This window comes from Mobula birostris, chromosome 3, assembly GCF_030028105.1.
Source record: "Mobula birostris isolate sMobBir1 chromosome 3, sMobBir1.hap1, whole genome shotgun sequence".
Taxonomy (NCBI): Eukaryota; Metazoa; Chordata; class Chondrichthyes; order Myliobatiformes; family Myliobatidae; genus Mobula; species Mobula birostris.
Genome location: NC_092372.1, coordinates 52,936,069 through 52,963,617, shown reverse-complemented (window position 1 = coordinate 52,963,617; position 27,549 = coordinate 52,936,069). Strand labels below are relative to the sequence as shown.

Genomic DNA, 27,549 nt, shown 5'->3' with positions numbered 1-27,549 from the left:
CCCTGGATCCCATGCCTTCTGACTTTCTGAATAAGCCTACTGTGTGGAACCTTGTCAAATGCCTTACTAAAATCCATGTAGATCACATCCACTGCACTACCCTCATCTATATGCCTGGACACCTCCTCAAAGAACTCTATCAGGCTTGTTAGACACGATCTGCCCTTCACAAAGCCATGCTGACTGTCCCTGATCAGACCATGATTCTCTAAATGCCCACAGATCCTATCTCTAGGAATCTTTTCCAACAGCTCTCCCACCACAGACGTAAGGCTCACTGGTCTATAATTACCCGGACTATCCCTACTACCTTTTTTGAACAAGGGAACAACATTCGCCTCCCTCCAATCCTCCGGTACCATTCCCGTGGACAACGAGGACATAAAGATCCCAGCCAGAGGCTCAGCAATCTCTTCCCTTGCCTCGTGGAGCAGCCTGGGGAATATTCCGTCAGGCCTTGGGGACTTATCAGTCCTAATGTATTTTAACAACTCCAACACCTCCTCTCCCTTAATATCAACATGCTCCAGAACATCAACCTCACTCATATTGTCCTCATCATCAAGTTCCCTCTCATTGGTGAATACCGAAGAGAAGTATTCACTGAGGACCTCGCTCACTTCCACAGCCTCCAGGCACATCTTCCCACCTTTATCTCTAATCGGTCCTATCTTCACTCCTGTCATCCTTTTTTTCCCTCACATAAATGAAGAATGCCTTGGGGTTTTCCTTTACCCTACTCGCCAAGGCCTTCTCATGCCCCCTTCTTGCTCTTCTCAGCCCCTTAAGCTCCTTTCTTGCTTCCCTATATTCCTCAATAGACCCATCTGATCCTTGCTTCCTAAACCTCATGTATGCTGCCTTCTTCCACCTGACTAGATTTTCCACCTCACTTGTCACCCATGGTTCCTTCACCCTACCATTCTTTATCTTCCTCACCGGGACAAATTTATCCCTTACATCCCGCAACAGATCCCTAAACATCGACCACATGTCCATAGTACATTTCCCTGCAAAAACATCACCACAATTCACACCCGCAAGTTCTAGCCTTATAGCCTCATAATTTGCCTTTCCCCAATTAAAAATTTTCCTGTCCTCTTTGATTCTATCCTTTTCCATGATAATTATAAAGGCCAGGGAGCGGTGCTCACTGTCCCCCAGATGCTCACCCACTGAGAGATCTGTGATCTGACCCAGTTCATTACCTAGTACTAGATCTAGTATGGCATTCCCCCAGTTGGCCTGTCCACATACTGTGACAGGAATCCATCCTGGACACACTTAACAGATGGGTTTACCCCATCTAAACCCTTGGAACTAATCAGGTGCCAATCAATATTAGGGAAGTTAAAGTCACCCATGATAACAAGCCTGTTATTTTTGCACCTTTCCAAAATCTGCCTCCCAATCTGCTCCTCTGTATCTCTGCTGCCACCAGGGGGCCTATAGAATACCCCCAGCACAGTAACTGATCCCTTCCTGTTCCTGACTTCCACCCATATTGACTCAAAAGAGGATCCTGCTACATTACCCACCCTTTCTGTAGCTGTAATAGTATCCCTGACCAGTAATGCCACCCCTCCTCCCCTTTTTCTGCCCTCTCTATCCCTTTTAAAGCACTGAAATCCAGGAATATTGAGAATCCATTCCTGCCCTGGTGCCAGCCAAGTCTCTGTAATGGCCACTACATCATAATTCCATGTATGTATCCAAGCTCTCAGTTCATCACCTTTGTTCCTGATGCTTCTTGCATTGAGGTACACACATTTCAGCCCTTCTACCTTACTGTCTTTACACCGTTTATTCTGCTTCTCTTTCCTCAAAGCCTCTCTGTATGTTAGATCTGGCTTTACTCCATGCACTTCTTTCACTGCTCTATCACTGTGGGTCCCATCCCCCTCGCAAATTAGTTTAAACCCTCCCGAACCATGCTAGCAAACCTACCTGCAAGGATATTGCTCCCCCTCGAGTTCAGGTGCAATGCATCCAATCTGTACAGGTCCCACCTTCCCCAGAAGAGATTCCAATGATCTAAAAATCTAAAACCCTGCTCCCTGCACCAACTCCTCAGCCACGCATTCAACTGCCATCTCCTCCAATTCTTACCATCACTGTCACGTAGCACTGGCAGCAATCCTGAGAATGTCACCCATGAGGTCCTGTTCTTCAGCCTTCTGCCTAATTCCCGAAACTCACACTTCAGGACCTCATCCCTCTTCCTGCCTCTGTTGTTGGTCCCAACATGTATCACGACTTCTGGTTGCTTTCCCTCTCGTACCAGGATGTCGTGCACCCGGTCAGAGACATCCTGGACCCTGGCACCCGGGAGGCAACAAACCATGCGGGTGTCCTTCTCACGCCCACAAAATCTCCTGTCTGCTCCCCTGACTAATAACCTTGAGAAAGTCCAGGGAACAGCTGCCAGGTTTGTAACCAGTGATTACAGAAAGACCAGTAGTGTTACAGATATGCTTCTCGACCTCAAATGGGATAGCCTCCAAAGACGCCGCACAATAGCCAGGCTGACTACAATTTACAATGAAACTCATTCATTAACTCCATCGAACATTAGTCAGCTTTTGTGCAACCAGAATAACAGAGCAGCAACCGGACAAAACCAGTCCCTGAACTACAAGGCCATTCAGACCAACAAGGACTGCTACCGCTACTCACTGTACCCTAGGACCATTCCAGTTTGGAACTCCCTGCTGCCACACATTAAATCTGCCGCTGATAGTAAAACGTTCAAGTCACTGCTCTTAAACACCGCAATTTAAATTACAACTGCATGCATGAGGGACCGCACGTTTATAGCCCAGCGGCGGCGGTTGGTGCAGTATGGATGAGACAAGATTACCTTTCAGGGCCCCAAACAGTCCTTTCATGTGAGGCAACACTTCACCTGTGAGCCTGTTGGGGTCATCTACTCTATCCAGTGCTCCCAATGAGGCCTCCTGTACATTGGTGAGACCCAGTGTAGATTGGCAGACTGCTTTGCTGAGCACCCATGCTCCGTCCACTAGAACAAGCAGACCTCCCAGTGGCCACCCATTTTAATTCCACTTCTCATTCCGACATGTCAATCCATGACCTCTACTACTGTCGTAATGAGGCCACACTCAGGTTGGAGAGACCACACCTTATATTCAGTCCGGGTAGCCTCCAACCTGATGTCATGAATACTGATTTCTTGAACTTCCAGTAATGCTCACCCCTCCCTCTTCACCATTCCCCATCCCTTTTTTCCTCGCTCACCTAATCTCCTTGTCTGTCCATCACCTCCCTCTGGTGTTCCTCCTTTTCTTTCTTCCATGTCCTTCTGTCCTCTCCTTTTAGATTTCGCCTTCTCCAGCCCTGTATCTCTTTCACCAATCAACTTCCCAGCTCTTTACTTCACTCCCCCCCCCCCACTTCCCGGTTTCACTTATTACCTTGTGTTTCTCCCTCCCCTCCCCACCTTCTAACTCTGACTCCCCATCTTTTTTACTGCAGTCTTGCTGTAGGGTCTCAGCCCAAAACATCGGCTGTACTCTTTTCCACAGACGCTGCCTGGTCTGCTGAGATCCTCCAGCATTTCGTGTGCGTTGCGGTGCCGTGATAAATGGAGTTCAAGACGCCAACCACCCTCCACAAGTCCCTTTGTACTACAGAGAAGCGTCAGTTCTGAGATTTGAGCTCCAGCTTCTGGCGAACTAGCTAGGAAAAGTTTACTTTTAAAATGGTGAGTTTATAACTGACCAAAACATCGAAATCACCATATTTATTATGGGGAACCTGGTCACATGATACCAAAAGCATGACCAGAATTTGAGAAATCACATCAAATCTACTTATGCCACAGATACTACCCTTGATTACATATCTGGATTCTGGTCGGAAATTTAGTCACAAGACACGGAGTTCAAAGTGGTGGCAATCAGGAAAACTACCCAATGAATCTGCGGGCGAGTTCGAATAACTTTTAAATATAACTTACTGTATGAATATGGAATTACTATGAAAAAATGGTAAACATAGAATTCAGTCGCAATGTTTCAAACAGTGCCAATTCCTGTGCTCAGCCATGGGGAACAACCAGTCGGCGTTAGGAACCCGGAACCATGACTCTGCCGCACGACAAAGCTCGCAACCTCCACCGTCCCCGCGGTTACTCACCGGCGGCACAAACTGCGCCGATACGAAGACGGTGAAACCTACCAGCAGCGAGCACCAGCCCACCGCCTGTACCTTCATTCTGCACCCCACTGTACCGCCTCAGCTTCCGAGAGCGGCCCTGGGAACTCGTGATAGCGGAGTAGGCAGGGCGCAGGAAGGGGCGGAGTTCACCCTTTCACGGCCAGTGGCATCGGAATGATCTCCAGCTACTGTTCTTTTCAGAAATTTGTGAGCTAACCGCTTACCCTTATGCATGGAGCCTGTCTGTCCGAGGGGCAGTGAAGCCCTGATCCGATCGTTCAGTGTTTTGCTCTTTGACTGAGCTCCCCAAATGACATGGCATCATTTCACTCTGGCGATGCGAAGAATATAAACAGTTTGAATAGGCTACATGACCCTTCGAGTTAGCTCTGCCATTCAGTAGAATTAAATTGGATCTAATCTCTACCTTTATCCCCACATCCCTGCGTCAATCTCTTAATCTCCAATTCCCTAATTCCCTGTAATTAAAAAATTATCCCGGCCTTTAGTTTATTTTAGACAGCATTCAGAGCTCACTGAATTCGAGATTTCTAAGGCTTCTCGTTTCAACCTCATTTCAAACCCTTATCCCGAGCCAATGTTTCTTAGCTCTAGTGTCACCCAGCAGATCTTCTCATGATCTACCCCGTCACTGTCCCACAAAACCCTGAAAATCAAACACTGCAGATGCAAGAAACAGGAAGAAAAAAGGAAATTTTGGAAACACTTGGCAGGTCAGGCACCATTGAGGAAAGAAAAATAAGTTATTGGTTAAGGTCAAATATCCTGCAGAACTGTGAAAAGAAAAAACAATCTATAAAACTTGCAGAAAGTTGTGGTCTGAAACATCAGCTGTTTATTCATTTCAGTAGATGCTGTCTGACTTGCTGAGTTCCTCCAGCATTTTGTGTGTTGCTTAGAATGGATTAAACTTCAAAGTAAATTTATTATGTAAGTACATATATGTCACCATATACAACCCTGAGATTCATCATTTTGTGAACATATTCAATAAATCTATAGAATAATAACCATAACAGAATCAATGAAAGATCGCCCAAATTGGCTGTTCAGTCAGTGTGCAGAAAACAACAAACTGCAAATACAAAAAATAATAACAAATACATAAGCAATAAGTATGGAGAACATGAGATGAAGATTCCTTGAAAGTGAGTCCATGGGTATTGGGAACACTTTAATGATGGGGCAAGTGAAGTTATTCCATTTGGTACAAGACCCTGATGGTTGAGGTGTAGTAACTGTTCCCGAACCTGGTGGTATGAGGCAAGTCTCCTGTACCTTCTTACTGATGGCAGCAAAGTGAGGAGAGCATGTCCTGGATGGTGGAGGTCTCTAATGATGGATGCTATTTTCCTGGGATGCTTTGTGTATATGTGTTCAATGGTGGCAAGCCTTTAGCTGTGATGGACTGGGCCATACCTACTACTCTTTGTGGGATTTTCCATTCAAGGGCATTGGTGTATCCATACTGGGCTGTGAAAGCAGCTAGTCAATAGGCATCGAAGCATTCGGGCTCTCACAACCAGACTATGTAACAGTTTCTTCCCCCAAGCCATCAGACTCCTCAATACCCAGAGCCTGGACTGACACCAACCCCCTGCCCTTTACTGTGCCTATTGTCCTGTTTATTATTTATTTTAATGCCTGTACTTTATGCAGTCCTGGGTGGGTCTGTAGTCTGGTGTGGTTTTTATGTTATTTTACGTAGTTCAGTGTAGTTTTTGTATTGTTTTATGTAGCACCATGGTCCCGAAAAACATTGTCTCGTTTTTACTGTGTACTGTACCAGCAGTTATGGTCCAAATGACAATAAAAAGTGACTTGACTTGATCTCGTAGAAGTTTGTGGAAGATTGTCAAAGTTTTCGATGTCATGCTGAATCTCTGTAAGCTCCTAAGGAAGTAAGAGACGCAACCACGCTTTCTTTGTAAATGCAGTTACATTGGCTACATATAGTGGTATATGCTTGGGTCTATTCTTTGGCTTTCAAATATTGGCTCTGCCATTAGCAAGGCTGGCAATAGGCTTAGGACTAGCTGGTTGTTTTTATCTACAACCAGATGTACCAATTATTTATATCAGCTGTTACAATTAGCTGTCTATTGCATCTTTTAAGCATACATATAGTCTTATATTTTAACCATATTGGTCCATCAATGCTAAGAAGGCCTGGCGCTGTTCCTAGCATGCCTTTGCATTCCACTGAACCAGAGCTGTTTGTCTAGCTTGATGGTGAGATGTGCGAGACTTTAAAATTAGACTGTGGTGGATTACAATGCTTCTGCTTTAAATAATCCACGTGTGCTTCACTGATGCTTTTTGAGTTTCCCCAGTCCGATCAAAATCAAATCACACTATTCAATGGAATGTCTGCTCAAGATGAACACTGAACTTTATTTCCATAATGACTGTGTTGTGATCATTCCTATTAATACTTTATAGATCGGTGCACACACAATAGGCAGATGAGTGTCAACAAGGGCAAGCAAATCTATCTCTTTTGCTGAGCAATTATTTGTCACAAACTAGGTGTGGCACCTTCATCTTTCAGAGCTTGGTCTACTTTGTAAGCAGGGATGTTACTGGGCCAGCCTTGTTAAGAGGTATTGAAACATCTCAGTCAGGTATTTCGTGTACTTCCAAGTTTTGTACAACATTTCGGAGTATTGCTTCATCAGCTGAGCGTGGACAATATTTAGTAATCAAGGACATTTCTGTTTTATTTTGTGTTTGAATTGATACCATGAGGCTTCACAAGCCAAACATAATGGTATTGACTCTCCTCACTAATACTACTATGGCGAGTTGGGATGTTCTCAAAGTCAGCTAAAATGTATTATTCTAAATAAAGTTATGTTCAGCTAGTTTAACTAGTCTGGGACAGTTCCCCCAATTTAGACCCTAGTCTTTGGCTACTGGTGAGTTTAGTTTCAAAGTGCATTTATTATCAAAGAATGTATAAATTATACAACCTCGAGATTTGTTTGCTTACAGGCAGTCGCAAGGAGTGAAATTCCTGTTTCCAAATTGTGTGTCTTGATCAATGACAGGTATTCAGACGAATAACTACTTAAAATCAGATTTTAATAAACATAATTGACAAAAAATTAACATTTCTCAGAAGCTACAATAGGATTTGAATTCTTATCTTCAGATCATTAGTCCAGTGATTTAATCCAACTGATGTATGCGATTTTTAATATTTAAACTTGCATTAGGTCTCATGACAACTCTCTATTTCTCATTTATCTTAAGACACAATACCAATACCGAACAATGGGTTTATTGATCATTACAGAATGCCTCTCTGCTGCTTCCTGTTCCCTCCCCTCTCCTTTCCCCTTTTACCAACCATGATTCTCCTCTCACTGCTCCTTTCCTACTCTCAGTCCACAACAGAGACGCGTATCAGAATCAGGTTTATCATCACTCATATATGTCATGAAATTTGGGTTTTTTTGGAGCAGTGGTACAGTCCAATACAAAACAATTGTACAGTACTGTGCAGAAGTCTTAGGCACCTTAGCTTATATATATACAAGTACTGTACTTTGGCAGCTTAAATCTAACAGTTAGAACAGCATAAACTTAATAATGTTCTACACATTTTAATTTTATATAAAGTGGATTCTAATTAATTGTGATACATCGGGATCAGTACATCTTGGCCCAATTAAGTGGCTGCTCCAATTAGCCAAAGTTTCATAGAAATGGTTAAAACGTATAAAAAAGATGAACTATCATTAACTGACTAACAAATTATGGATTTAAATGAAATGCAGAACAAATTAGAACAGCACCAATACTACTGGTGGTTGCCTGTTATATCTGGCGATGACAGAAAACCTGTACGAAGTGGTTTTGGAGTGGAAAAGCGGCTGCACTGGGGCAGTTCCATTCACTCTGCCTCGGAAGTCTGGATCCAATGAGGTGAGTCACAACTGGGGTTGTGTCTAACTTGTTGAAGTGGATGACTATGACTTCTGTGCTTTGTCATGCCCTTTGATTTTCACATAGCGTTGTAGAACCACCTTCCTGGCCTGTGGATCTAATTGTAGATGATGATGATGATGATGATTCTTCTTCTTCCGTCTTGTTCTACGGTGGTTGGCACCCAGATTAAAGGTGCATTACCGCCACCTTCTGCTCTGGAGTGTGCAATAGACTTACATTCTAAATCCCTTCACCCAATTTCACACACACCCTAACCTACACTTTATCCTCCCATCTTTGGCCATCCTAGTACCCTATTCCTGCTTATTCATCACATCCTATAAAAAAAAAACCTGTATCCCTTAAGAAAGCTAAAAATACCCTGTCCTGTGCTCTCTCCCCCATGCCCAGCAACCCTTTTAATGTGAATTCCTGTACCCCCAATTTGCTTGGATTAATTCTCATCTCTCTCTGTATCCCATACTTCCTGCAACTCAGATCTATATGTTCTACTGACTCCTCTTCCTGACATTCCTACACAATCCTGTCTGGTGTTTCCCTATCATTTTCAATGTTTTGTTTAATGTACAGTATCCCAGCCTTAACATAGTCCACACAGTTTCCTCTCTTCTGTATCCACTACCTACCCTAGTACCTGTAATACTCTCTTGTATTTGATATAAATGCTTCCCTTTCCCCTCCCTGTCCCATCTTTCTTGCCACATTTGGTTGATTTTTTTCCCAGATTACACACTTAGCCTCTGCTTTACTGATACCAATGCATATTTCTATATTTTCTTTCTTTAGAACCATAGAACATTACAGCACAGAAGCAAGCCTTTTGGCCCATCTTGGCTGTGCCGAACCATTTTCCTGCCTAGTCCCACTGACCTGCACATGGACCATATCCCTCCATACACCTCTCATCCATGTACCTGTCCAAGTTTTTCTTAAATGTTAAAAGTGAGCCTGCATTTACCACCTCATCTGGCAGCTCATTCCACACTCCCACCACTCTCTGTGTGAAGAAGCCCCCCCTAATGTTCCCTTTAAACTTTTCCCCCTTCACCCTTAACCCATGTCCTCTGTTTTTTTTCTCCCCTAGCCTCAGTGGAAAAAGCCTGTTTGCATTCACTCTATCTAATCCCATCATAATTTTATATACCGCTATCAAGTCTCCCCTCATTCTTTTTTGCTCCGGGGAATAAAGTCCTAACCTACTCAACCTTTCTCTGTAACTGAGTTTCTCAAGTCCCGGCGACATCCTTGTAAACCTCCTCTGCACTCTTTCAACCTTATTAATATCCTTCCTGTAATATGGTGACCAAAACTGCACACAATACTCCAAATTCGGCCTCACCAATGCCTGATACAACCTCACCATAACATTCCAACTCTTACACTCAATACTTTGATTTATAAAGGCCAATGTACCAAAAGCTCTCTTTATGACCCTATTTACCTGTGACGCCACTTTTAGGGAATTTTGTATCTGTATTCCCAGATTCCTCTGTTCTACTGCACTCCTCAGTGCCCTACCACTTAACTTGTATGTTCTACCTTGGTTTGTCCTTCCAAAGTGCAATACCTCACACTTGTCTGTATTAAACTCCACCTGCCATTTTTCAGACCATTTTTCCAGCTGGTCCAAATCCCTCTGCAAGCTTTGAAAACCTTCCTCACTGTCCACTACACCTCCAATCTTTGTATCATCAGCAAATTTGCTGATCTAATTTACCACATTATCATCCAGATCATTGATATACATGACAAATAACAATGGACCTAGCACTGATCCCTGTGGCACACAACTAGTCACAGGCCTCCACTCAGGGAAGCAAACCTCCACTACCACTCTCTGGCTTCTTCCATTGAGCCAATGTCTAATCCAATTTACTACCTCTCCATGCATACCTAGCGAATGAATCTTCCTAACTAACCTCCCATGCGGGACCTTGTCAAAGGCCTTACTGAAGTCCATGTAGACAACATCCACTGCCTTCCCTTCATCCACTTTCCTGGTAACCTCCTTGAAAAACTCTAATAGATTTGTTAAACATGACCTACCACACACAAAGCCATGTTGACTATCCCTAATAAGTCCTTATCTATCCAAATACTTGTAGATCCTATCTCTTAGTACTCCTTCCAATAATGTACCTACTACGGATGTCAAACTTACCGGCCTATAATTTCCCGGATTACTTTTAGAGCCTTTTTTAAACAACGGAACAACATGAGCTATCCTCCAATCCTCACCTGTAGATACTGACATTTTAAATATATCTGCTAGGGCCCCTGCAATTTCAATGCTAGTCTCCTCCAAGGTCTGAGGGAATACCCTGTCAGGTCCTGGGGATTCATCTACTCTGATTTGCCTCAAGATAGCAAGCAACTCCTCCTCTTCAATCTGTATAGGTTCCATGACCTTACTACTTGTTTGCCTTATTTCCATTGACTCCATGCCAATTTCCTTAGTAAATACAGACGCAAAAACCCATTTAAGATCTCCCCCATTTCTTTTGGTTCCATACATAGCCAACCACTCTGATCTTCAAGAGGACCAATTTTATCCCTTACTATCCTTTTGCTCTTAATATATCTGTAGAAGCTCTTTGGATTATCCTTCACCTTGACTGTCAAAGCAACCTCATGACTTCTTTTAGCCCTCCTGATTTCTTTAAATTTTTTTTGCACTTTTTATACTCCTCAAGCACCTTATTTGCTCAGTTTCCTTTACATGTCATACATCTCTCTCTTCTTCTTTATCAGAATTCCAAAATCCCTTGAGAACCAAGGTTCGTTATTCTTATTCACTTTGCTTTTAATCCTGACAGGAACATACAAACTCTGCATTCTCAAAATTTCTCCTTTAAAGGCCTCCCACTTACCAATCACATCCTTGCCAGAGAACAACCTGTCCCAATCCACGCCTTTTAAATCCTTTCTCATTTCTTCAAATTTGGCCTTTTTCCAGATTAGAACCTCAACCCGAGGACCAGATCTATCTTTATCCATGATCAAGTTGAAACTAATGGTGTTATGATCACTGGAACCAAAGTGTTCCCCTACACACACTTTCGTCACCTGTCCTAACTCGTTTCCTAACAGGAGATCTAATATTGCATCCTCTCTAGTCGGTACCTCTATATATTGAATTAGAAAAGTTTCCTGAGCTCATTTTACAAACTCTAACCTGTCTAGACCTTTAACAGTATGGGAGTCCCAATCAATATGTGGAAAATTAAAATCCCTTACTATCACAAATTTATGTTTCCTGCAGTTATCTGCTATTTCTCGGCAGATTTGTTCCCCCAATTCTCGCTGACAATTGGGTGGTCTATAATACAACTCCATTAATGTGGTCATACCTTTCCTGTTTTCTCAGCTCCACCCATATGGCCTTGGCAGACAAGCCCTCGAATCTGTCCTGCCTGAGCACTGCTGTAACATTTTCCCTGACTAGCAATGCCACCCCCCCCCCACCCTTCATTCCTCTGCCTCTATCACGTCTGAAACATCGGAACCCTGGAACATTAAACTGCCAGTCCTGCCCCTCCTGTAGCCAAGTTTCACTAATGGCTATAATGTTGTAATTCCATGTGTCAATCCACGCCCTCAGCTCGTCAGCCTTCCCCACAATACTCCTTGCATTGAGATAGACACAGCTCAGAAGATTATTACCACCACACACAGCCCTTCTATTTGTGACTTTCCATGAACTTTTAACATAATTTATTTTCACCCCCGCTCCACTATCTGCTCTGGCACTCTGGTTCCCATCCCCTTGCAAATCTAGTTTAAACCCTCCCCAGTAGCACTAACAAACCTCCCTGCAAGAATATTGGTCCTCTTGTAGTTCAGGTGTAACCCGTCTCTCTTGTACAGGTCCCACCTGCCCCAGAAGAGGTCCCAATGATCCTGAAATCTGAAACCCTGCCCCCTACACCAGTTCCTCAGTCTTGTAAGAATACTCCTGTATTCTTACCCTCACTGGCATGTGGCACAGGTAGCAATCCTGAGATTACCACCCGCGAGGTCCTGTTTTTTAACTTCCTACTAAGCTCTCTATACTCACTCTTCAGGACCTCCTCACTCTTTCTTCCTACGTCATTGTGTACCATGACATCTGGTTGATCACCCTCCCACTTCAGAATGCTGTGCACACGATCAGAGACATCCCTGACCCTGGGGTACCCGGGAGGCAACAAACCAACCGGGAGTCTCTGTCACGGCCACAGAACCTCCTGTCTGTACCTCTACCTATTGAGTCCCCTATCACTACCGCTCTCCTCTTCTTCCACCCTCCCTTCTGCACTGCAGAACCAGACTCAATGCCAGAGATCCGGCTGCCGCAGCTTGTCCCAGGTAAGTCACCCCCCCCCCCCCGCAACAGTATCCAAGTCTGTTGAGGCGAATGGCCACAGGGGAACCCTGCTCTGCCTGCCCTTTCCCCTTCCCTTGCCTGATGGTAACCCAATTACCTGTGCATTGCTCCTTTGGCGTAACTACCTCCCTGAAGCTACTATCTATAAACTCCTCATTCTCTCGAATGATCTGCAGGTCATCCAGCTCCTGCTCCAGTTCCCTAACGCAGTTTGTTAGGAGTTGCAGCTGGATGCACTTCTTGCAGGTGTCGTTGTCAGGAACACCGGAGGTCTCCCTGACTTCCCACATCCTGCAAGAAGAGCATTCCAACATCCTGCCTGGCATTCTCTCTACTCTAAACAAACAAAACTTACCGGAACCTATCCTCGCCTCTGCCAGTTCACGCCGAAGCCTGTTGAGCCAACGCCGTCCCACTCTGCTCCCTCTCACTCCGCTGCCCGCTGTACATAGTGGTCTTTTTTAAAAAAACTTTTGGCACTCTACATCACACGCCTGTGCAGTCTAGCCTTTTTTCCCTAAGCAGTGTAAAAAAAAAAATTACCTTAATGCCCTCTTTGCCAACTCATCCACCCTCTCATTCCCTTTCACCCCTACTATGTGCTGGAACCCATAGAAATTTTACCTGACCTCCCTGATTTGCAATTCTTGTGACTGACTGAAGGACTTCATAAAGTACGTCTTGCTGACTGTTTGAGTGAAAAGACCATAAACTTGCTAGAACTGAGGATGAATCTGAACATATCAACACTTCGACTTGTCCAGCTTTCTCATCCATCGCAATGCAACCAACACTGCCAGCATCTCCACTGTATACACCCCTAACTTATTAGATGTTCTTCTGCTGATTCCAATTTCTTTTGCTGGTATAGCCACCCCAAACCCTGTCACTCCTGTTTCAGGTTCCTTAGCACCATCCGTATAAATCTGAGTATAATCACTATACTTTTTCATTACATGACAGTTAAATGCGCTTACCAAATCAGTTTTATATTTTCCTTTCCTTTTTACCTCTAACAAATGCCAGTCTATGTCAGGCTATACAATCTTCCATGGAGCTACAACTGGATAAACTACTGAAGGACTTACCCTCAGATCAAACATTCCACATTCTTTTGCAATATTATTCCCTACCCCACTAAAGTTATCCCTCTGAAACCTCCCATTTTCCCAGCACTCCTTTTGCAGGGTGAGAATCATTGTGCCCCTGCAAACTAGCCCAGTAGTTTGCCATCAATTGCATCCTTAGTTCCAAAGACATTACTTCCACTTCTACCTGTAGGGCTGATACTGGTGTTTTAAATGCCCCACTGCACACTCTCATAGGCTTTTTCTATGTCAAAAAACACTGCAACTACTGACTTTATTTGCCTGGGCCTTTCTTATTTCAGTCTCTAACCTTATCACTGAGTCCATGGAATTCCTTCCCTTCCTAAAACCACTCTGATAACTTGCCAGCATTCCCCTCTTCTCAAGCTCATACAATAACCTTTCTGTTATCATCCTTTCCATTATCTTGCATATAATTGATGTTAATGCTATTGGTCTGTAGCTAGTGGGTTTTGAAGGATCCTTGCCAGGTTTCCTTATTGGAATTACTACTGCTTCTTTCCATGCACTTGGTAATCTTTCCTCCTCCCACACTCTGTTATAAAAATGTAGCAACTTCAAGAGCGCTCCTTCTCCTAGATTTTTTCTAGCATCACAGAGCATACCAGATCTTTCCCTGGGGAAGTTGGTCTCAATCTCTTTATTGCTCTCACTATTTATTTCTGCCAACGTAAATGGATCATCAATTATATCATCAATTTCTCCCATCCTGTTTAACACACCTCAGTGTTGACTCATCGCTCTTTCCCTTCTCCTTCTCCCTTCTTCAGACAAATTTTCTGAAGTGTATCTGTACGAACGACTTGGCCATGATCTCAGCCTTATCCCCACTGGAGACTGCTGTTTCCGCCTCAGATATCATTACTGGATATTCCCATTCCCTTCTCTCTCCTCCCATCTTCTTAATCATTCCTCATACCTCTCCCGCAGGTGTTGTTCTGCCTATTTTGTTGCAAAAACTCCTCCAACTTGCTCTTTTAGCTTGACGTATAGTTCTTCTCATCACTGCCTGTGCCTTCTTATATTGAATCAAATGCTGCATATTATGGGTTCTTTTAACTAGCCTGAATGCTCTATTTCTGTTTTTTACAGCCTGACAACATTCCTCTGTCCACCATGGTACGTTTCCTATTCATCCTATTTTTACTTCTGGGTATAGATCCTTCTGTTGCCATAATAATTGAAATCATCTGACTGTTTAATTCATCTATATTTCCAGAAATATCAATCCTTGTCAATGCTTCTTCACTCAACTTCTGGAACTTAGCCAATCTGCTTTTCCAAACACCCACTTTGGGATTCCATCACCTGGTCTTACTTCAACTCTTTCACCCACTGAACGTAAAACTGGGTAGTGATCACTGCCCCTACTGCTGAAGCAGTCCAAACTCCCCAGTTACTAACTCCAGTCAAGGTATTAGACACTAACGTAATATCCAATACTGACTCAGTTCCTGTTATGTTTATCCTTGTTCCTCTACCATCATTCATACACCCCAAATCCCTTTCCTCCATGAAATCTTCAATTACCTTTCCATTTGCATCTGTAGTCGGATCCCCCCATATTGTGCTGAGCGCATTGAAATCTGCACACCACACTACTTTGTCTGTTTTGTCCTTGTATCCTTAATAGGCTGTCCAAATCCAACCTTTTACATGGATTGTAGTAGTTAATTATAACCATTTTCTCTCCTCTCTCCCACACTTCCACCACTATGTATTCCTGATCATCTCCTTTTCCCAGTAACCTACCTTGCTTGATTTCTATCTTTCCTCATCATTGTATACCCATATACCACAAAGTCTAAAGTTGGTTTCAACCAAGTTCCCTGAATACACACTACATCTGGTTTTACAAACATTTCTTTAATAAAGTGCTTGAATTCCTGGCTATCGGCCAGTAAGCTCCTTGCATTCCATTGCAAAAGAATCACCATAATGAGTATTAACCAACTCATGACACTTCCTGGCTTGACTGATTAGTGAGGTTCTCCCTCACTTCTTCCCATGTCAGTCCTACTAACCCTAAATGGTTCACTGCTGCTTTGACCACCAGCTGTATTTTGTCACTTTTTGACTTTACCTCAGCCTTACTATTAATCACTCCTGCAACGAATGTTACTAGAGCCGTTTTGTCTACATAAATCCTGTCATTTGTTCTTTGTTGCATCTCTTGCATCCCTATTGCTCCCTGTTCATTAGGAGCATTATTCTGTTCTCTTGACATTCTTACAGCTTCTGCATAAGTGATTCTTATTTCTTGAATTTTATTCTCCTGTCTCATAACCTCACACCCACTATGAGCTCCTCCACAATTGCAGCATTTTGGTTGCACTCCTGTTCCGCACTTTCCATATTCATGATCACCCCCACTATTCTTAATAACACTATTCTTTGTATTTCTGGTCAGATGCTAACTTAACTCATGAAACCCAGGAACACCTCTTTTGGCACTCTTTCTTCTTCAAATTCAATCAATACTGATTCACTTTCTTTTTTCACTCCCTCCTTTGTTGTTTTCAGTCTTTGAACATTCATTACTTTTCCTCCTTTGATATTCCCCTTTAACTCCTCCATATTTATACTCATTGGTATCCCCGTGATCACTCCTTTACATCCACCGCCATTTCATGCTCCCATCCTCCCTGCGTATTCCACCTTGCATTTTCTTATCTCTTTTAGTTTGAGTGCTTTCTCAAGATGTTCCTCATTTGCACATCTTACCAATAGGTTGCCATCATTAAGGACTTTTGCAAATACTATTTCCCTATCTTATTTGCCAGAGTTGTTGTTAGCACAAACGGGTTAATTTTCTTCATGTTTCCTTGAGCCTTCTCATTAAACCTAATTATGACAACACCTTCTCTCTGAACTTGTTTATCTTCCTCACTTTCAGAGCTCTCTCCACTGTCATTTCTTATTCTTTTATTCCCTTTGTCTTGGTTTTCATTCATCCGTTCCCTCACTATCTCCTCATTCCCTTTATTTCTCCCTTCACAATAATCCATTTCTCCCCAGCTGCCTACATCTGATCCCAAATCCCTATCCTGCTCCTTCTCCACTCTCTTTCCCTCAACCCAACACTTGTTTTTCCTGGTGATCAATTTTTTTGCTCGTTCCCTTCCTGATGCCACTCAGAGCCGGGCGTCTAACATTATGCACTGCCAACACGATGTGCTTTGAAAAAAGAATTGTAGATCTCATCTACACAGTCCGCCAGAGCTGACTTTGCATCTTTGCATGTTACCTCACTGGGGTATGAAACCCGCTGGCTACCCTCACCTGGTTTAGCCCACCTCTTAAAGGGGTGTACCAGCAGTTATATACCAACAGTTACTTGGAGCCACAGGTGAGAACTGAGTGTCTGGTGAGGACCAAAGGTAATGTTCGAAATCATTGTCAATACCTTAAAATTCTTCATAGTGCCTAATTTGTTGAAAGAATCAAATCCTTTCATTTTCACTCCCGGTCGTTTCTGTCATCTCCAAGTCCGAATGCTTGAACCGCAGTGAGCAAAACAGTTTCGAATTGTCTTACTGCTTATTTCTCACCAACTATCAGTGACAAAAATCACTGCTTTTTGAACACACACCGACATCTAATGTTATTTAAAAACTGATTGCTCTAAGCACAGTGAAGTGTCCAACGGCTACAGAAGTGCATGCGACTGATGTTAGTTAGAATCTGTTCAGCAACAGTCTCCGGCCCCAATAAGGGACACAGTATCCCAAATAAACAAAGGGAATCCTGGCTATTTTCTAGAATTAATCTTTGCTCTTTAAGAGTTGTCCCAAATAAATGGCTGCTCCGATTAACCAATGACCCAATTAACTGGAATCTACTGTATTTAATACTTCTAAGTACATAATATCTGATGATTTTTGTATCCTAAATTTAAGGTTTACATCACTGGCAATTGCTTACGAATGAATAACTAAAAGAACCAATAATAGAACACAAAAGTTTTATAAATGCAGTTTATTGGGGCAGCCATCTATTTGGGACAACTCTTAAAGAACAAAAACTAATCAAGAAAATAGATAAGATGCCTAGGTATCAACATCTTTGAAGATCTATCCTGGGCCCAACATATAATTGCAATTACAGAGAAGGCATGACAGTGGCTATATTTCCTTAGGGGTTTGAGGAGACTTTTAAATTTCTCAGATGTACCCTGGAGAGTATTCTAACTGGTTGCATCACCATCTGGTATGGAGGGAGAACTGCACAGGATTGGAAAAAACTGCTGACAGTTGTGAACTTGGCCAACTCCATCATTGAGGACACTTTTAAAAGGCGATGCCTCAAAAAGTTAGCATCTACAATTAAGGAGCTTCATGCATCCAGGACATGCCTGATTCTCACTGCTGCTATCAAGGAGGTGATACAGGAGCCTATATACACACTCAGATTCAGGACAGCCCTCCACTATATATTTCTGAATGACAATGAACCTATGAACACAATGTCACTATTTTATTTCTCTTTTTGCACTATTTGATGAAGGGTTCATGATTAAGGGTCTTGGCCCAAAATGTTGACTGTTTACACTTTTCCATGGACGCTGCCTGGCCTCCTGAGTTCCTCCAGCATCATGTGTGTGTTTCTAGCATCTGCAGATTTTCGAGTGTTTGTGATATTAAACCCGATTCTGATTCCCTTTGTTTATTTGGGACACTATGCCGCTTAAGTGGGATAGGAATCTTTTGTCAAACAGTTTTTAAATAGTGTCAGTTGCTTGTGTTCATGTTGAAAAAGCAGTGATTTTTGTCACTGATATTTGGTGAGACAATTCAGAACTGTTTTGCCCATTGCAGTTTCAAGCATTCATGATTGGAGATGCCAGATATGGCCGGGAGTGAAATTAAAACAAATCCATTACTTCAAGTTCGGAACTACAAAGAATTTGATCATCTTGAAGGTTACAATGAAAATGAGGATTTGGTGGATACAATCGTCAGAAGCATTGAATGTATGAGACCATTATCTGTACTAGGTGTCTGCACTGATTTTGCTCCTTTACAGTCATACCCTGCGAGAATTCCTCTGTTGATAAATTTTTCAACTAACACAGTTTTATAGTACTGTAGCAGTATTGTTAGTGTTCTAATTTATTTTGTACTTCATTTAAATACATAATTGTTACTCAGTTAAATGGTAGATTGTCTTTTTTTTAAATTCCTTTTTAACCATTTCCATGAAACTGGCTAATTGGGCAACCGCTTAACTAGGCCAAAATGTACTGGTCCCAATGTGCCCTAATTAACTGGAATCCACCTGGATTCTGTTTTTGCATTTAAAACATAAAATGCTGGAAAAGGCAGTATCTGGAGAGAGAGAAGAAGAGCTAGTATTTCAGGTTGATGACTTCTTTGCTTTTCAATATCTGTTTCTAGCTTCCCTTTCAATGTTCTTTTCCTTAGATGCCATAATGAAGTAATAATTTGTTTAAAATGCAGCATACTAAACCATCACAATGCTGAGAGCCATTTTTAGAATTTATTCTTACAAGAAGATTACTCAAGGTTACCCTTTAAGGCATTTAAAAATATCAAGTTTGTGTGTCACTGATTACTGTACAGCACTGCCAGTACTACAAACTTTGTAATAAACAAGTTGTCTTGGAGACAAGAAAGTTACATATCCAGTAAAAATATCAATATATTGAGAATATCTATCCTGACTTCATTTGCAGTATCGATCTGCTTTCATCTTGGATCTCCTGAAGAACAAAACAGACACTTCATTATGAAAGTAAAGATAAATAACCAACCAAAGAATCTAAATGGACAATCATTTTCTGACTTCATGAATGTAAAAACTTTGTTACCTGTCTAACAAAGCCTCGTGGAAAGTGCCTTCTTGTCTGGCTTTCTTCAATAATTTACTGTCTTCTGTATTCACTCTTAGTTTTTGATCTTGAAAACTCTGAAATTTCTTTCTGCAGTACAGTGGGAACAGAATAAAGCGTTCAGCACAATCTACCAATCCATTCAAAACCGCTTCTCACCTGCTTTTCCCAAGTTTTAAGATTTAAGCACGACAAGGGAAGAGCAGGAAAAACGCATCAGCAAAAGTTACACAAGAATGGAATTAAATTGAAGAGTACTACCTTTGATGGAAAATCAATGACAGCATTGTTAGATAGGTACTGTGAGCTCTGCAGATATTGGTAAAAAGAAAAAGGATCTAATGCTTTCCCAGAATAAACTCTTCTCAGGTTTCCAGCCGGGCACAGGTATCGATTTTATCCATGATGATTTAGTATGTTGCATTTCAAACAAATTGTTACTTCGTTATGGCATCCAAGGAAGAGAACATTGAAAGGGAAGCTTGGAAACAGAAATCAAGAAACAAAGAAGTCAACCTAACTCTCTCTCTCTCCAGATACTGCCTTTTCCAGCATTTTATGTTCTAATTACAAAAAACGAAAATGAAATCCAGGTGGATTCCAGTTAATTTTAACTGTTGATTAGCCGTGCGAAAACTATTTCGGACCTGTAGAGCAGTGGTCCCCAGCCCACCATACAAAGTATGTGCTACTGGGCCGTGAAGAAACGATATGAGTCAGCTGCACCTTTCCTCATTCCCTGTCACGCACTGTTGAACTTGAACATAGGGTTGCCAACTGTCCTATATTTGCCAGGACATCCCGTATATTGGGCTAAATTGGTTTGTCCCGTATTTCCCCCGCTAAGGAAGAGCGTTCCTATGAAACCGTTCGTGCGGAAATGGTGTGAAGCGAAGAAGCAATTACCATTAATTTGTATGGGAAAATTTTTGAGCGTTCCCAGACCCAAAAAATAACCTACCAAATCATACGAAATAACACATAAAACCTAAAATAACGCTAAGATATAGTAAAAGCAGGAATGATATGATAAATACACAGCCTATATAAAGTAGAAATAATATATGTACAGCGTGGTCGGGAAGATTAAGCCAAAACCGACTTGTGGAAAAAAAAATCGGCACGTACACACATGCACGTCACACCTGTGAACGTCACGCATGCGCACACAGGTGCCCGGGCAAGGCTTCATGGTCATGGTAGTCTTTCTCGGGGTAAACACAAGAGTCCTGTCAAAACACACACAAAATGCTGGTGAACGCATCAGGCCAGGCAGCATCTATAGAAAGAGGTACAGTCGACGTTTCAGGCCAGGACCCTTCATCAGGATTTGACTGCTACTTTTGTCCCTTATTCGGGAGTGAGAAAGTTGGCAACCCTAACTGTAAAAGACATATTGAGGTGAGTTTAACCCTACTTGAACCACACCCCTCACAGGTCGGCCGGTCCACAAGAATATTGTCAATATTAAACCGGTCTGCGGTGCAAAAAAACTTGGGGACCCCTGCTGTAGAGTCTCCACAAAGAAATGAGACGATTATGCACGATGTTCCTACAGAGCAGTTAGAAGACGAAGGAAATCAATCAGGCCCTTAAATGGGCTGATGGAAAAACCAGGAAACCTAATAATGAGGAGGAACCTGTCTTCCCTAAATTTCCATGGTTTCTGGAAGGATTGCCAGGATCCTGAAGAAATACCAGATTAGTATCATCCACAAACCAATAAGGAAGCTCAACTCCCAGCTTATGCAGACCAAAGAAGACATGGGACTCAGGATGGCTGGCATTTACACGATTCCCTATGAATGCGGAGCAGTGTATACCAACACAGTTGAAACCCGCATTAAGGAGCATAAGAAGGCTATCTGTTTGGGTTACCTGAAGAAATCGGTGGTAGCAGAACATACAGAATGGCTATAGGATTGACTTTTGAGACTGCCTGGTGAAGGAAGCAATTGAAATAAGACTAGAGAATAAGAATTTTAACAAAGATGAAGGGCTCACTCTAAGAAAGAACTGGAATTTGACTATAAACAAGGTTGGACAGTGAAAACCTGACTGGCTGAGGACTAATCAATCAGGAGGGACGGATGACGGGGCTATATATACCACCGGACTAGACTTGCCCGGGAATCATCCCTGATGGAGATGGCAGATTTTGTCAGTGAAATGTCGGTTAAGATTTATATCTGTACCTGGCTGGAAGTCCGAGAAGAGTTTATTCATTAATTAAAAAGAAGTTTCAAAACAGTAGCAGCATACATGAATGCGCAAAATTGTGAGCTCATCCAATTAAGTCTGCGAAAAATAGATCAGAATATTTTGTAAATGGGTCATATACCAGATATTTAGGCATTTGTGTGCAGAAATTGTTGGCATCTGCAAAAATAATTGGGCTTAATGGAATATTGACCTGTATCTTAAGTAACATGGGATATACAGAGGCCTGATTAGAATGCATTTGGGTTATCACACTTATTTATGATGGCTACAGCTTTGGTTTAGGAAGACATGCAAAATGATAAAGACAATGATCTGGAAATTTTAAATAGGGAATGAACAAAGACTAGATTTGCATTCTTGTGAGAAGAATAAGACAATGAGTGATCTAATTGAGATGTTTGGAATGAATAGAATATTTGAAAGAGACTTTCCTTTAATGGGCAAGTCAAGAACAAACTACAAATCCTAAAAGCAAAGCTAGATTCAGGGAAATATTCAAAAGGACTTTTTCTTAAACAATGAGCGGACGAAATCCAGACCTCTTTGATATCAACTGCCATAGAAGGGTCACAGTATTTCTGAATTATGTGACAAACAATATTTTAAATAGATTTGAAGAACGAATAATGCCATTTTTCACTTGGTCCCTGCAGCCCCCCCGCCACTTCTAGTAATAGGCAATAGCCCTTCTTATCAAATATCTGTCTAACTCAGCTTCCATTAGCTTCCTCGCCCCACCACTATCTTTGAGATCTGTGGCTTAAGTGGGTGACTGTTTTAAATGGTGATCTCTAGTCAGAGATTCTTCCACAGGAAAAAACATCCTCTCCACATCCACTTTCTCATATTTCCTCAGGATATCTGATAGTCCAATTAAGCTTCTTATTGCTCTTTAAAACTTCTTTAGCTTTCCCAATTATTTTCTGTCCCTGCATCCTTACCACTGTGACAATGCCACCAGGGCACCTAGATCCCCCAGTCTCAGAGCTTTGAAATCTCTCATCATAGGACCATAAGACATAGGAGCAGAATTAGGCCATTTGGCCCATCGAGTCTACTCTGCCATTTAGTCATGGCTGATTCTTTTTTTTCCCTCCTCCTCCTCAACTCCAGTTCCCAGCCTTCTCCCTGTAACCTTTGATGCCATGTCCAATCAGGAATCTATCAATCTCTGCCTTAAATACACCCAACGACCTGGCCTCCACAGCTGTCCATGGCAACAAATTCACCACCCTTTGGCTAAAGAGATTTATCCACATCTCTGTTTTGAAAGGGCGCCCCTCTATCCTGAGGCTGTGCCCTCTTCTCCTAGACTCTCCCACCATGGGAAACGTCCTTTCAACATCTACACTGTCTAGGTCTTTCAACATTCGAAAGGTTTCAATGAGATCGCCCCTCATCCTTCTGAATTCCAGCCAGTACAGATCCAGAGCCATCAAACATTCCCTAAATGATAACCCTTTCATTCCTGGAATCATCCTTGTGAACCTCCTCTGGACCCTCTCCAATGCCAGCATATCTTTTCTAAGATGAGGTGCCCAAAACTTTTCACAATACTCAAGGTGAGGCCTCACCAGTGTCTTACAAAGCCTCAGCATCACATCCTTGCTCTTGTATTCGAGACCTCTTGAAATGAATGCTAACTTGGCCTTTGCTGTCCTCACCACCGACTCATAGAGGTAACCTGCTGCTAATTTATTCTCCATTCTTTGACAGAATAATAGATGTAGACCTAAGTGTGCATTGATTCAATTGTGGCTGAAATTTTCAAGAACTTACACATAGTTGATTTCGCACTGCTTTACATTACCCCTATCTTCATCCAGAAGCTCGTCTTTGTGTTTTATAACAATATCAGCACAGGAACGGATCTGTGAAATTAAAAAAAAAGCACGTTTCTGATAAGTTAGATCTGGCTAATCTACATTTACTGAGATATACTATAATTATTGCCAGAGATGAAAGGAATGGTGAGAAAGAACTACCATGAAAGGGGCAAATTATATTAAAATAATTAAACTGGAAAATTAAGAAAAGGAACAAGATACAATGCTTAAAAACTCTGGAGTGGGTGTTCAGTGATAATAGAATGAACAAATTATTCCAAACAGAATTGAAGTATGGGTAAATGTAGTCACTCTTTGAATACACAATTTAATTTAGCAACAAAAGATTCATGGCCCAAATTTCAGCAAGACTGGAAATCATTAAAAAAAGCAAAACTATTATCTTAGAGGCATGAGATTCTGCAGATTCTAGAAATACACAAAATCCTGAAGGAATTCAGGCAGCATAAATGAAAGGAAACAGTCAAAATGTTTTGGTGAGATCCTTCATCAGACTGGAAAGGGGACAGAAACCAGAATAAAAAGGTGTGGGGAGTGGGGAGGAGAGAAGCACAAGCTGGCAGGTGATAGGCGAGTCCAGGTGACTGTAGGTAGGTGTGTGGGGAAGTGGGGATGAAAGTGAATGATGTGGGATGCTAGGTGACAGGTGGAAGAGATAAACAGCTGAAGAATGAATCTGATAGGACAAACAGCAAACCATGGAATAAAGGAAAGTACATAGAGAACCAGTGGGAGGTGATGGGCAGATTATGAGAGCAGGAGAGGGGAAGAGAAGGGATGAGAGGGCCACCAGAATACAGGAAGACAAAAGGGCGGGGGAGGAGCAAGAGGGAATGGTTACAAGAAATTAGAGAAATCAATGGTCGGGTTAAACTACCAAGAAGGAATACGAGGTGTTGCTTCTCTGACCTAAGTCTGGCCTTGTCATGGCAGTAGAGAAGGAGAGAGACAGACAGACGCATTGGTATGGAAATGGGAAGTAAAATTAAAAGGGTAGCCACTGGGAGATCCTGCCTTTTGCAGTGGACAGGGTGAAGGTGCTTGACAAAGCAGTTCCCCAAAGTGTGCTGGGACTTACTGATGTAAAGGAGGCTGCACCAGGAGCACTGGATATAATAATGACCCTGACAGACTTGCAGGTGAAGCACCACCTCACTAGGAGGACTATTAGGGCCCTGAATTTTGGTGTTGGAGGTGGTGTTGGGACAGATGTAACACATAGCAAGGTTGCAGAGATAATTTCCAAGAGGGGGGGATGAGTGGACAAGGGAATTGTGGAGAGCATGATCCCTGCAGAAAACAGAAAGGGGAGAAGTAAAGATATGTCTCGTGGTGGGATCCCACTGGAAACAGCAGAAGCTGCAGATGTGTCGGGGGTGGGATGAAGTGAGGGCATATGTGTGAAAAACAGAGAAGATATAAGTGAGTGCAGTATCGATAACCCCACTTTCTGGATTTAAAAAAAAGTTATCTAAGATGTCCTGGGATGGAAAGTATTCTTACAAATGACAAGGTGGGAGGATGTAGTCAAGGTAACTGTGGAGTCAGTTGAATTTGCAAAAAATATCAATATATAATCTTTCCGGATATGGTGCCAGAGAGATCAAGAAAGTGATGAGAGGTGTCAGAGATGAATCAATTTGCATACAGGGTGGAAACTGGAAGCAAACTTGACGCAGTTGACAAGCTCAGTACGAGTACAGGAAGTAACACCAATGCAGTCATCAGCGTAGCAGAGGAAGAGTTGGCGAATATTGCCAGTATGGGCTTGGAACATGGACTGTTCCATGTAATTGATGCAAAGGTAGTCTTATCTGGAGCCTGTGCGAGTGCCCATGGCTACATCTTTGGTTTGGAGAAAGTGGAAGAAGCAAACAGAAAAACTCTTGAGGGCAAGTGCCAGCTCTGTTAGACAGAGAAAGGTGGCAGTGGAGGGGAACTGGTTAGGTCTATTGTCAAGAAAAAAGTGAAGAGCCTTAAAACTTTCCTGATGGGGGATAGAAATCCATGGTGAAAATAGGGTGACCAGGGCAAGGAAGCTGAAAGTTGTTGAAACGACTGACAGCAAATGAAATGTCACGTATGTAGGTGGGAAAGGACTGAACCAAATGGAACAAAGGGGGTTGATATGCAGACATGAGTTCAGTGGGGCAGGAGCAGACAGAAATAATAGGCCTACTAGGCAGTTGGGGTTTGTGGATCTTGGGCCAGGAGGTAGAAACATGCTATGTGGGGTAAGGAAACTATGAGGTTAGAATCTGTATATGGGAGATTTTCAAAGGTAATGAGGTTGATGATGGTGCAGGATATAATGGCTTGGTGCTTCTCAGTGGGGTCCTGGTTGAGGGGGAGGAGGTATCCAATAGCTGCAGCCTGGCTTCAGCAAGGTAGAGATCAGTCCACCATACTACAATAGCATCATCCTTGCCTGTGGGTTTGATGCTGAGGTTGGGATTAATGCGGAGAGAATGGAGGGCAGTGTGCTCAGTGGAGATGAAGTTGGAATAGGTGAGGGGAGTGGTAAAGTTGAGGCAGTTGTTGTCCCACTGGCAGTTAGAGATAATAAGATCCAGAGGGGCAAAAGGCCAGAAAGGGTGTCCAATAGGAGGAGAGAGCTTGAGGGGGGAGAAGAGGTCCTCATTGGGGTTAACTCCCTTCCAGAGAAGTAGGGCTGTAGAAGGCAATAGAAGGAGAGCTCGGTGTCAGAGCACGCATGGAACTTGTCAATATCATCAATTTCCAGTTCCAACAACAAAAATATTAACTCTGATTTCTCTCTCCACAGACCTGCTCTTAACACCGTGTTGGAAATTTATCACATCAGCTTTTAAGATTTTTAAGGCGAAGGAGAAAATTGAAATCAGTTTGCTTATGTAAAAGTCTACCAAATGAAGTAAAATGAAGGTTGTAAAAGACATGGAGGTTAGACTGAGAAATAGATTTACAGAGTTGAGAATGATTCACAAAAAGGGAATATGCCACCAAATTTCCGCAGATGTATCATGGAGAGCATTCTGACTGATGTATCACCGTCTTGTATGGAGGCACAAATGCACACGATTGGAAAAAACTGCAGAGGGATGTAAACTGAATCAACCCCATCTTCAGCACAAGTCTCCACATCATCAAGGATATCTTCAAAAGCTGGTGCTTCAATAAGGCGGCATTCATCATTAAAGGCCCTCACCACCTAAGACATGTTCTCTTCTCATTATTACAATCAGGAAAGAGGCACAGGAGTCTGAAGATGCATACTCAATGTTTTAGGAACAGCTTCTTCCCCTCTACCATCAGATTTCTGAATGGTCATGAAGCAATGAATACTACCTCACTATTTTGCTTTTTGCACTACTTGTTTATTTACTTTTAAAATTTCTTATCGTAACTTCTAATAATTTTTAATGCATTGCATTGCACTGTAATGCTGCCATAAAACAACAAATTTCACGACATGGTGGTGATAATAAACATGACTCGGATGCTGAATAATGCCACAGGAAGTCTCTAGGTTACAACAGGATTCCATTCCTGAGAATTGTTTGTAAGTCAGAAATGAACAGAAACAGTTGTGATTGGAGAATGAGCAGGAGTGGGAAGAGTACCCACCTGATTCAGTGAGTGATCTGAGTTTCTTCAGCACCTTCAGCTCTATTCAGCTTGACATTACTCCCATTCCCAACCGTTGTGGTGCAGGACAGGGAGAGGAGGCTCATGAAAATGTTCCATTCTTGACTGGCAGAAGATGCTGGCAGCCTCGCAGCAGCTTCCAAATCCCTCCTCACCACCACACCAAGTGCTTGTTAGTGTGTATGGGCTGCATACAAGGTGGGCACCCATGATCTGGGGAGGGCCTGGTACACGATTTCAGCTAACACAAGAAAGACGTAAGTAATATACTAATGTTGAAAATAATGAATATTTAAGTTGGTCCTAGATCAGTATGTTTCCATTTAAAACACACTAGCAAATTTTGTTCTTGGAAGGAGAAAAATGAAAATA

The 27,549-nt window shown here is 42.4% G+C and overlaps 2 protein-coding genes across 3 annotated transcripts in view; both read right to left on the bottom strand.

Annotated features, from left to right (window-relative positions):
• asah1b (N-acylsphingosine amidohydrolase (acid ceramidase) 1b) overlaps positions 1–4,299 on the bottom strand; it is a 40,970-nt gene extending 36,671 nt beyond the window's left edge. Inside the window, exon 1 of the mRNA XM_072252629.1 lies at positions 4,159–4,299. Within this exon, the coding sequence (XP_072108730.1) occupies positions 4,159–4,236 (78 nt within the window). The 5' untranslated portion in view covers positions 4,237–4,299. The remainder of the gene's footprint in view (positions 1–4,158) is intronic.
• A 2,976-nt stretch (positions 4,300–7,275) lies between these two features.
• frg1 (FSHD region gene 1) overlaps positions 7,276–27,549 on the bottom strand; it is a 38,746-nt gene continuing 18,472 nt past the window's right edge. The window contains exons 7-9 of one of the 2 annotated variants that reach the window (XM_072252626.1): positions 23,483–23,574; positions 19,460–19,570; positions 7,276–19,370 (exon numbers count right to left, since the gene is read on the bottom strand). In XM_072252626.1, the coding sequence (XP_072108727.1) occupies positions 19,304–19,370; positions 19,460–19,570; positions 23,483–23,574 (270 nt within the window). In that variant the 3' untranslated portion in view covers positions 7,276–19,303. The remainder of the gene's footprint in view (positions 19,371–19,459; positions 19,571–23,482; positions 23,575–27,549) is intronic. The other variant, XM_072252627.1, reaches the window with a different exon arrangement.